The following is a 12,518-nucleotide window of genomic DNA, read 5'->3' on the forward strand; positions in this document are numbered from 1 at the left end:
TGTCTGCCGTTATGTGTAAAAAGGGGGGCGCTGTCTGCCGTAATGTGTAAAAAGGGGACGCTGTCTGCCGTAATGTGTAAAAAGGGGACGCTGTCTGTCTTAATGTGTAAAAAAGGGGACGCTGTCTGCCGTTATGTGTAAAAAGGGGGACGCTGTCTGCTGTAATGTGTAAAAAGGGGACGCTGTCTGCCGTTATGTGTAAAAAGGGTGGCACTGTCTGCCGTAATGTGTAAAAAGGGGATGCTGTCTGCCGTAATGTGTAAAAAGGGGGACGCTGTCTGCCGTAATGTGTAAAAAGGGGACGCTGTGTGCTGTAATGTGTAAAAAGGGGACGCTGTCTGCCTTAATGTGTAAAAAAGGGGACGCTGTCTGCCGTAATGTGTAAAAAGGGGGACGCTGTCTGCTGTAATGTGTAAAAAGGGGACGCTGTCTGCCGTTATGTGTAAAAAGGGTGGCACTGTCTGCCGTAATGTGTAAAAAGGGGATGCTGTCTGCCGTAATGTGTAAAAAGGGGGACGCTGTCTACCGTAATGTGTAAAAAGGGGACGCTGTCTGCTGTAATGTGTAAAAAGGGAACGCTGTCTGCCTTAATGTGTTAAAAAGGGGACGCTGTCTGCCGTTATGTGTAAAAAGGGGGGCGCTGTCTGCCGTAATGTGTAAAAAGGGGACGCTGTCTGCCGTAATGTGTAAAAAGGGGACGCTGTCTGTCTTAATGTGTAAAAAAGGGGACGCTGTCTGCCGTTATGTGTAAAAAGGGGGACGCTGTCTGCCTTAATGTGTAAAAAATGTGTAATGGGCACTACTACTACATGGCATAACGTGGTCTAAAGGCACTACTACTACATGGCATAACATGAATGGGCTCTACTATGTGGTGTAACATGAAAAAGGGAAACTACTATGGTGCATTGTGAATAAGGGGCACTATTGCATGGTGTAATTTGAATTGAGGGTACTAGTGTGTAGTCACTCAGCCTTCCCAGCGAGTTATTAGTATAACTGACACCTCAGTGTCCATCCTGCATGGTACTGCCATTCACTGTCTGGCACACACCCTCTGTGCTGTTCTGACCCCCATCACTTCAAAACCACCACCCCACTCACTGTCACTCTGCCAGAGTGCATGGGGCCCCTTTCAAAATCTTGCTACAGGGCCCACAAAGATACACAAAATCTTGCTACAGGGCCCCTGTACATATACACTTGTGTAATGGAAAAAAAAAAGATATATAACAAGCAAGTCTGTTGTTATAGCTACAGACACAAACCTGACTACAGTCATCTAAAGTTGAAGTTCCTCTTAAAATTGAAGTTAATATTATCATAAGGTTTTTCTTGTAAGTACTCTTATGTATTAAATCCTAATGATGTTTTTAAGCTGTAGTTCCTTTCATCAAAGCGATAATGGAGACCTTCATTGCTGTCCACCATGTTATTTTATGTATCTATATTTTAGATTACCGAGCCTCAGACACTATGCCAGCCACAATTCCCTACAACCAGTCCCATGAGCAGAATACCGGCGGATCATACAACAGCTCGGACCATGGAAGTAGTACATCAGGTAATTGTTTGTGTGCTTGGTGTAGCTGTTGATAGGTTGAGGGTGGAAACTATACGTGGAAAATAAATACCCAATACTTGAAAATATATTATTCCATAATCAGAAAATATACTTTCCATGGTCTAGCCCCAGACTGGTAACCAAAATGACTCCATCCTACATCTTTCAGTTGGTTTGGGGGTTTTCTCGCACATGCAGTAACATCGGGACTACTTGCGACCCTGAATCAGGCCAAAAGTTGGCAGTTTAGGATCCTTCTTTCAACTGCCCCAATCTGTATAAGGGAATTTATGGTTTAGGTTTATTAAGACCACATTGAGCTTGGACAGTACAGAGGCCCTCATTCCGAGTTGTTCGCTCGCAAGCTGCTTTTAGCAGCTTTACACACGCTAAGCCGCCGCCTACTGGGAGTGAATCTTAGCTTCTTAAAATTGCGAACGAAAGATTCTCAAAATTGCGATTACACACCTCTTAGCAGTTTCTGAGTAGCTTCAAACTTACTCGGCATCTGCGATCAGTTCAGTGCTTGTCGTTCCTGGTTTGACGTCACAAACACACCCAGCGTTCGCCCAGACACTCCTCCGTTTCTCCAGCCACTCCCGCGTTTTTCCTAGAAACGGTAGCGTTTTTTCTCACACACCCATAAAACGGCCAGTTTCCGCCGAGAAACACCCACTTCCTGTCAATCACATTACGATCACCAGAACGAAGAAAAAAACGTGAGTAAAATTCCTAACTGCATAGCAAATTTACTTGGCGCAGTCGCACTGCGGACATTGCGCATGCGCATTCGCGACTAATCGCTCCGTTGCGAAAAAAAAATAACAAGCGAACAACTCGGAATGACCCCCAAAATGACCATTCCATGGAACAGCAAAGCAAAAGTACAACTTGAACATTGTAACAAGGCATGTTCTGCTATGTGCCCAACTTTGCCACAGCTGTACTCACCTTTGTTAGCAAACAGTTAAGAAATTGGTTTTAATTTTCTAGCTAGTGCTAAACATAGATGCAAACTAATTTCCGATTGGCTGTTTGATTTTTTTTTATTTGTACATTTGCATATTTTAGCAATGTTATGCCAGGTACACACTGGGGCAGATGTATTAAGCCTGGAGAAGTGATAAAGCAGTGATAAGTGCAAGGTGATAACGCACCAGTCAATCAGCTCCAATATGTAAATTTACAGTTAGGAGCTGATTGGCTGGTGTGTTATCACCCTCCACTTATCACTGCTTTATCACTTCTCCAAGCTTAATACATCTGCCCCACTATGCTGATCAGATGAATGCCTGGAGCATGTTTCTAATCAGTGTGAACACTTGTGACCCCCGTACACAAGGAGCTTGAAACCACCCAGTGTGAATTGTTTTCTATGGGATCGGTAGGTCAGGCATCTAAAATATTAAACAGCACATAAGGTGCAACGTCCCAATCCGACTGTTACTGGAGCATTTAAGCAGTTTATTGACTAACGCTCCTGCATACACACCTACAGTATACAGTCATCGGGTTGATTAGCCAATATTGGGTTATCTGCCCAACAATTGTATAGGTGTGTACCCAAATTTATCCTATAATCCTCAGCAGCCTGTTCTGCTAGGCATTGTGCAGGTGAGCCTTTGCATATACCGCACCACACTGGCAGGCAAAGCTAGTTGCTTATACCTTCCTTGCATCAGCATGCATTGATTGGACAATCAATACTTTGACCCCTGATAGCTTCAGATTACATCCTTAACCACCATTATTATAACCCAAGATGTAATGTTGTTTCTAAAGTGGGTATTCGCCCCTTTTAAATGACTAAATTTCTGTCTTCTACTGCTTTCCTAACTAAAACAAACATTATAATTTAGCTTAAAACAATTTCTAAGACAAATGATATATATTCAACGACTTAATGCAACAGTGAAACGTTAATAGATCACATCAAGATCATATTGTATTTTAGGTCGCAGCAATTAAATAGTATAAAAAAAGCACTTGAGAAAATATGTCTACAGCTCATTTGTTTCAGATGATAATCTATAATGCAATTAATCGCTAGAGGAAGATCATTCTAAATGGTGTTGCTTGTAAAATTAATTTGTGACTTTATTACATTTTAGGTATTTATTAGCTATTAACGTAATGAATATGGGTAAATTATGTCTATTTTCAATTTTTTTTACTGATTTATTATTAGAACAATTACATAATCGCGAAAGAAAAAAACTTCCAGACATGAGAATTATCTTTTTATACGTCCTCCATACTCTTGCAGGTAGTCAAGGTCACAAAAAGGGATCTCGTGTCCCTAAGGGGTCTAAACAGGCTGGCATGAACTGGGCGGATTTGTTGCCACCACCACCGGCACACCCACCGCCACGTGGAGCCAGTGAAGACTATACTCTATCAGTGGATGAGAGGTAAGGTCCCCTACCTTCAGTTTGGTCAATCTATAAATATTATGACTGATCTCTACTGGACAGCTTCTGTACTGCTGGTGTAAAGCCAGAAGGGTTTGAGAAGAAATTACAGCCTGCTTCTGACTGAATGGCCATGCCACTTGTCCAGTTATATCCCTGCTGTTATCTACGTCTTTCAGCTTTCGTTGAGCTCATCAAGTAATAAAAATAAAAAAATCAAGTAATTGGAGTGTTTAAGGGCTCCAGACATCTGGCTGCCGTTTTCCCGATCCAACCAGAACTGCTGTTTGGAAACGTTGATTGGCAGCTACCGATGATCATCAGTCCATCGGGGAATCCGAACAATTCTTCATGTTATAAATCTCAGATTTACCGATCCCGACCATTTTTTTGGTTGTGATCATGGAATCGAGATTTTTCAACCTGTTGAATATGCCTGATTTCACAACCTGGCATCGAGGTAACCAGTCGCAGTCATACGGGGGCGGATAATGAGTCAGTTGGCAGGTCGTCCCTACGTACAAGCATATGTACCTATATACTGTATCTACATAATATATCGGCATCAGCTGAGCAGCAAGGCCTGATATGTCTGTGAATGACGTTGATGCACTAGCGATATATCGTTTGTCGGCTGCACAAACGATATATCGCATAGTGTGTACCCAGCCTTAGAATTATGGAACTGTCAGCCACTTAAATTATTATAGAAACCACCAGGATGCAAACTCTTTCCAGTTATTGTCACCAGCATCAGAAGAAACATATATAATGACATCTTTTAGAACAACACTTTATAAGTTAATAAAAGCTTAACAGTAACACAATCTATTGCAGAACGGTCAAGTAGAAGTAGGTAAGAAACAGTAAGTATCTGTTTTCAACCTGCATACAGTCCTAGCCCTTGTTAGATAAATACCATTGAGGCTTTGTTTTGGCAATGATGGGGACATCCATTTTAATTTGCAATCATGACATTTCCGTCTAATGCCAATGACTTATGGCTACACATAGGAGAATACATTTGTTGTCTTCCCATTTATTTTGGCAGCTATGACAGGGAACTACCTTGTCCAATGCCGCCAACAAGAATGTATCTCCAGCAAGATGAGCTAGAAGAAGAAGATGAGAGAGGCCCAACCCCACCAATAAGAGGTGCTGCTTCATCCCCAGCCGCTGTGTCCTATAGCCACCAGTCTACTGCCACCCTTACTCCGTCCCCTCAGGAGGAGCTCCAACCCATGCTCCAGGATTGTCAGGAGGATTTAAGTCTTGTTCAACACCAGCTTGAAAGAAGGTAAAATCAATGTGATGCATCAAATGCCATATATAGCCATAAGCAACTCAGTTTTATTCCAGACAAATGAGATGAGAAGTACTTATCAGCAGGGCGGTAACTAGGGGAGTGCGAGTGGTACCATCGCACAGAGCGCAGGGGCTCTGGGGATAGCACTTTTCCTCACCGATGGCCCTGGCTTCTGGCTCATAGGGTGCCTGGGATGGCACCGTGCAGCCAGTATTGCTGCTGCAGTGCCGCCCGGAGCGTCCTTTGGTGCTCCAGGCAGGCAGAATGTAGTCTGTGCAGCCGCTCCCTGTAGTGTAGGCAGTGCTGCACTAAAATGTGCCAGCGGCCCCACCCCCTCTGAGCAATGTCATAGTGTCATGCGCTTAGGGGCCAGCATAGGGTACTCCGGAGACCTGTTACCCCGCTACTTATCGCGTGTGCTCATGTGAGAATGTTTATGTGCATCTTAGTTGCCTTGTGGCCGTGCATAAAGATGATTACAATGTAGCACTAGATTAGTATTGCTGTCGCACAGGAATTGGTGTGAATTATGTATAAACTTAGTGTATTAAGCATAATGGTATGTGACGGGAGGCAGAGCGCGACCGCTTGTTATCGGAACTCTATCTTCTGTCCTTTGCTACCAAGATTTGTGACATAGGGGTCTATTTACTAAACCTTAGTTGGAGATAAAGTTGTCGGTGATAAAGTACCAGCCAACCAGCTACTAAAGGCCATGACACAGTCTGGGTTTTAAAAATGACAGTTAGGAGCTGATTGGCTGGTACTTTATCTCCGTCCACTTTATCTCCATCCAAGGTTTAGTAAATAGACCCCTAATAGTCCCTGTACTGTAAGCCACAATAGTCTATGCAATGTTAATTTGTCGCATTAGTGATGTGAATCAGACACATAAACAAGGAAAAAGAGGAAGTCACAAAATCGTTTGCACACCAAACGGGGCTACTTGGCGCGATTTGAGCGAAGGTGGACGCGCGAGTATACACAGCATCATAGGGCTCCTGTATTAGAGCAGGTGTTCCAGCAGATATAAAAATTCATTTATTAACTGAAGCAGATACCAGAGAGGGGGTTTAAGTGCGTGAGAGCTCTGAAAGATTTAGAAAGTGCCAAAAATAACATTTTCTTCCCCCGCTCCCTGCATCCAAATGTTATAAAAATGTGCGCTATAAATACATTGTTATAATAATAGTTGCAGCGTTCCTTGCCAAGTCTCTTAAATTTATTTCTGTGCGTTGATTAATTTGGTTTCGGAGTTTTTGTCGGAACAGAATGTAATGTATCATTAGGCTTTATCGTTTTTATTCCTATATATTGACTTATAGTGTCAGATACAGCTTCTACAAGAAATGCAGGTCTTCACATCCTGCTTCCTTTTTTATTTTATCAAACACAGAATGTGTTAGGAGAGCCGCAGATACGATTCTGGACACTGCATTTCTGGGTATTGTAATTGATCTGATGCAGGACAATAAATAACTATTGTATACCTAAATACTTTCTGCTGAACGTTATGGTATCAACCACTGGGATCCAGTATTTTACCAGTACACCATCTGTTAGGTGGAATTTCATTGTTTAGTTTTTCCTCAAAACTACTGAAATTGAACAAAAAAAACACTTGGGGAGTGGGGGGAGGGGTAAATTTACTAAATGTCCTAAAAATGAAAAGTGGTGATTTTGGCCATAGCAACCAATCATATTTTGTCTATCATTTTGTAGGATGCAATAGAAATATGATAGACAGAATCTGATTGGTTGCTATGAGCAACATCACCACTTTTCATTTTTAGAACATTTAGTAAATTCACCCTTGAGATTGAACGCGCAAGTAGTTTAGGGGCTGATTTATCATATGCAACTATTTTAAAACTCACTGTTCATGAAATGATGATCCAGCCAATCAGCTTCCAACTATCATGTGTTTGTAAAATGACAGTTGGGAGCAGATTGGCTGGAGCACCATTTATCATACACAACGAGTTTTAAAACTCGTTGTGTATGAGAAAAGCCATTGATAATCAGCACCTTAGTATATTTACCACCACTGAAGGTCAGTAACAGTGCTGAAATGTGTAACTGCAAAAAAAACATAACGACCAATAAACATTTACAGGTAGCTTTAATCTATCTAATACAGGTTACACAGCAAGAGCAAATGTCGAACTGGCTGCTCTGCTGTTATGAGGATTTTTACCTTTGGATAATAATACCTATTTTTTTTTCAGATTGCCCGGTAATGTTAGTCAGATACTTTATGCCAGGCATGTCCAAACTGCGGCCCTCCAGCTGTTGTGAAACTACATATCTCAGCATGCCCTGACAGAGTTTTGCTGTCAGAGAATGCTTAAGCTGTGTCAGTGCATGCTGGGATGTGTAGTTTCTCAACAGCTGGAGGGCCACAGTTTGGACATGCCTGCTTTATGCAGTATGTATCCAGATAAACTGGTTGCATCACAATATCGTCTACCTGATCATAACCTCAAATAGAGATGGACCATGAAAATAGTTGGGCATCTTAAGGTTACAAGCTACTGTCTGTGAAACATGTTTTGAATAAATTTGGATTTATCTGATGCATACAAAAAAGCTATATTTTTGCGAAAAATCCAGATGACGTCCCTGTCTGTTGCAAATCTCCTAAGGTTTGGGAATTTTTACTTGCACAAGGGTTTGTTTGCCAGACTTAATAAAAGTCAAAGTTAGTTACCTATTAATGTGTACATATCATAGTGGCAGCCATTTTAAAGTCTGAACCAACATTTCTTAAAACTAAGGCACAAACTGCATTATGGGGTCTATTCAATTAATCCGACAAGTTGGAAAAACTGCATTTTCTGACTTTTTTAGGCTGAATCTGGATTCGACCTATTCAAGTCCGTTGCCGTTTTTCCAACTTGTCGAAAAATCCGTGGATCCGCGGATTAGCCGCGGATCCACGTATTTTGCCGAATTTGCAGGCATTTTCGACAGGTTTTTGGCCCGTTTTCAACAATGCCGATTCGACTTTAAAAAGGTTGGATCGGCATTGTCGAAAATGGGCTAAACTAGTCGAAAATGCGCGCAAATTGAATACTGAAGTGTCGGATCCTCTCCTTCTCCATGATGACATTAGTTACTGAACATTGGTCAAGGCCAAATGACTGCCCTGAGTATCCGCAGGAGGTAATGCTCTAAAATCAGTTGCTACATTTAGTTGACTTTACATGTTTATTTATTTTTTGGTTTACATAGACGACATCAAATAAGTCCTCCTCCACCCCCAAGACCTATATCTCCACCTCATACATATGGGTACATTTCTGGACCAATCGTCTCTGATATGGACACAGATGTTCCAGAAGAGGAAGGGGATGAAATGGAGGTTGCCAAGATGCAGAGCCGCAGGCTTCTATTACGTGGCTTGGAGCAGACACCTGCTTCCAGCGTTGGAGACTTAGAAAGCTCCGTCACTGGATCTATGATCAATGGATGGGGTTCTGCCTCTGAAGAAGACAACGTCTCCAGCGGACGATCTAGTGTCAGTTCTTCTGATGGCTCGTTCTTCACAGATGCTGACTTTGCACAGGCCGTTGCAGCCGCCGCAGAATATGCTGGATTAAAAGTAGCGCGACACCAAATGCAGGACGTAGCAGGCGGTACGTTATATGCACATATTTCTATATATTTCTTTGTGAAATGCTTATACTATTTTCTATGAAGTTACGTATCATTTGGGCAAGAAGCTATGGACGCCAGGATTGGTGCACAGGTTTTTTGAAACAATACGGCTTATTACAATTTTTTGAGAAAGCATTTTCGTCAAATTTGTGTGTTTATTTTCTATCATTTATTATTTAGATGCAACATGTTATTATTTTTCCCTGTCAATCATAAACTGCCCACACGGTGTGATCTGGTCACCCAATTTGATCTGATAGACCGAAAATGACCAGTAATCCCAAATATCACATTTATGGGCATATTTATCACAATCCACAGCTCAGACATGTGATAAATATGACCAAATCCACAATGTGATAATTGAATACATTGCAGGGATGTATCAATGCAAGAAAACTCTGTCCCTGAGAATCCACTTACCGCAATTACCGTGCCGCCACCAGCTACACTGCTGGTAAGTGCTGCACCCCCCCCTCGGTTGCACTTACCTGCAGCCAGGACTGGTGATCCAGGAGGGCAGTCAGTCATCTGATCCTGTGTTCTGCTTTGATGGTTGTGTCTATGTCACCTTCAGTGATTGTTACCTCTGAGGGAATCAACCATGTGAAGCATGGGACATACTGTACAATGTGAATCACGATGGTAGGGGGAGGAGCAGGGTGCAGAACATGGGACTGAAAGTGTAGCATGGGACCCAAAGTGTAGCCTCGCAGGCATGCTTCGCTTGCCATAATTCGGACTCGGCAGCTCGCTTTGCTCGCCGCCAGGTTACTAAAGGGAATAGATGGTGACATGGATAGTAAAACTACTAGCCCACCGACCTTGCGTTTCCCCCTGCCGCCGCGGGTGGAATGGTATTTTCCATAGCTCACGTGGTCTGATGAAGTCAGAGCCTACATTCGGTGAAGGAACTCGAGCCGGTACCCTGCTGTCATCCCCAATGCTGTAAATTGAGATGTCACTTCACAGCATTACTTAACTGCACCTGGGGTCACAGCAGAAGCACATCGCTCTGATGGATGGTTGCCCTCACCAAATCACCAAGAGCAAATCCCTGTTTGCAGGTAAGTATTATTTTTATTCTTACTTTTTTTAACACTGTGATCAGCCCGTGTGTCTATCAGACACACAGTCTGATCACAGGGCCCAGATCCGAGCACAGCAGCCAGAGAAGGTTGTGCAAAAGTCAGAGAAGCAAAGGGAAACCTGGATAATGCTATCTCAAAATAGCATCGTTATCACCAGGCTTCCAAGAATGGGAAATGTGATCTGATTACTAAAAAATGGGTTTTTCTAACTCTCCCCCAATTTCCCTTTAGTACATTCTTGTGACATTAAAATAATGTGAAAAGCTTATGAAAAAATATTTGATAAAAATGCCTGTTAGGGTTGCTTAGATGTCATAATTGCCTCAATCCAGTCACCAGATTCATTTACCTATTTATTGTTTTTTTATGATGTTTTTCCTTTGCAGAATTTTAGGTACAGTAAGGTTATATCTACCTTCCAAAATGACGAATTTTACAGAGTACATAATTATGTTATATGTTGTATATTAAATAATTTTTCTTCACCATACCTCACTGTGGGGTACATCTAGTAAAAATTCTGAAAAGGAGTTACCAATAGCAAGCAATCAGATTCTATCATTTATCTTGTACATTCTATAAACTGATAGCGGAACTCTGATCGGTTGCTATTGGCAACATCACCACTTTTTCTTATTTAGACGTTTTCATCACTAAAATCTGCATTGTGCATGTCATGAAATGTGTAGTGTATAATTACAGCTGGAATGATCATAGTGTTAATTCAGTCTGTGGTTGGGATATAATGAAGAAGAGATCCATTTGGTACAGAAATGATGAAGAGGAAATTTGTTCCATGACCCCCACACTCTACAGCCTATTGTGGTCTGATCTGTGTACCTCTACTTAACCTATTCTCGGCATCCAAAGATGTCTGTGATCTGAAGACACTTCAGCTCTAGAGACTCCCCATCTTCCCTCTCGGGGGGTCCTGCAAATTCATCTATACTATATTACATATACCTCATATGTCATAGCTTAATATAGCACTATGTACACGATTCTCTCTTGTCATCACGTGGGCGTATGGTTATTTACAGCTCATGTCCTCACTTTGCAGGCCGCAGACACTTCCATGCTGTACACTGTCCTAGACCTACAAGCCCTGTGTCCACCGATAGTAACATGAGCACTGCCGTCATGCAGAAAAGCCGCCCGACCAAAAGACAGAAACACCAGCAAGGACATCTACGGAAAGACGTCTACACAGATGGTGAGGCTCATTTAAATACAACGCAATTAGGCTTTTATTACAGTTCCGTCATTGCACTACATATGGCACAAATGCAGTCTTTCTCCTTTTTCCAAGTTTCTCATTCTTTGAGGCCCAATTTATTTTTTAATGTGTTATAAAACATTTTATTATGTTAATGAATCATTTTAAGCTATCAATATGCGCGTCATTTGTCTGAATTGTTCTTCTGAGAAAGTCGAACAGTTGAAGGGGATTAAAACCCCACTTCTGTACCCACCAGACTGGTTCCCAGGGCTGTTCTCTCCATTCTACCCTCATTGTTGCACAGTGCAACTGTTTCCTGTACTTACTGTAGACTGATGTAGGACAGGTGTCTGACAGGGTATAGCGCTTTGAGTCCTATGAGAGAAAGAGCGCTATATAAATAAAATTCTTCTTTTTCTTCTACTTTTTCTTCTTCTTCTTCTTCTTCTTCTTCTTCTTCTTCTTCTTCGTTCAGAACATTCAAAATTTTGACATTGTCTATGTGTGGGAGGTCAGGGTTAGGCTGCAGAGGAAAGGTGGGGGGGTGTCATGATTAGACACTAGTGGGGGGGGGGTTTAGGGATATGGGAAAAACACTTACTGGACGCTGGAGGATCGGATGTCTGATGCAGAAGTGATAGTCGCATGACTGGCAGTATTCGAAAAGATGCCGTTAGAGCTGCCACGAGAAGGTTAAGTCACCGCTGGACCACCAGGATGAAATGCTGATAGTAACATATTGACATTTCATCATTATCTACATAATGACTGTCAACATTTCTTAGGAGGTACAACATACTAGTAGAACTTACACCATGACTGTATGACCACAACAGTCATCCAGCCAAGAACCTGCACTCACTTTTTTATAGCAGTCAAAGCACAAAGGAGTACAACAACAACTCCATAGGGCAAATGGTGATCACCCCCGGATTGTGTGGCACCCTTGTTTTTTTTTTTTTATCTAGGAGAACATTGGGTTGCTTACATGGGGAGTTTTAAGAGAGGAGGGGATCCGCGTGCAGCCTTTGTCGCTGGCCCCCTCCTCTCCGCCAGCAAGTAGACTCTGGCATAATGCCAAAGTCTACGCGTCGCATACACAGGTCCTGGGAACATGGCGCCCATGACTTGTTCCCGGGGACATCTCCAATGCACATGCGCAAATCACTCGGAAATGGCTGCGGTGGCCATTTTCCGAGTGATTTATGCCCGCACTGGAGGGCCGTCGCCGCGGGACTCTGGAGTGGTAAGTATAATATATGTATAA

General features: G+C 42.4%; 1 protein-coding gene across 3 annotated transcripts in view; it reads left to right on the forward strand.

Moving 5' to 3' along the window:
* The window catches only part of ROBO1 (roundabout guidance receptor 1), a 666,598-nt gene that overhangs the window by 637,340 nt on the left and 16,740 nt on the right, over window positions 1-12,518 (forward strand). For all 3 annotated transcript variants that reach the window (XM_063956322.1, XM_063956320.1, XM_063956321.1), the window contains 5 exons: window positions 1,457-1,564; window positions 3,831-3,975; window positions 5,027-5,272; window positions 8,516-8,919; window positions 11,093-11,245. In XM_063956322.1, the coding sequence (XP_063812392.1) occupies window positions 1,457-1,564; window positions 3,831-3,975; window positions 5,027-5,272; window positions 8,516-8,919; window positions 11,093-11,245 (1,056 nt within the window). The remainder of the gene's footprint in view (window positions 1-1,456; window positions 1,565-3,830; window positions 3,976-5,026; window positions 5,273-8,515; window positions 8,920-11,092; window positions 11,246-12,518) is intronic.

Source organism: Pseudophryne corroboree, chromosome 2 (genome assembly GCF_028390025.1).
Source record: "Pseudophryne corroboree isolate aPseCor3 chromosome 2, aPseCor3.hap2, whole genome shotgun sequence".
In the NCBI taxonomy this organism is placed as follows: domain Eukaryota; kingdom Metazoa; phylum Chordata; class Amphibia; order Anura; family Myobatrachidae; genus Pseudophryne; species Pseudophryne corroboree.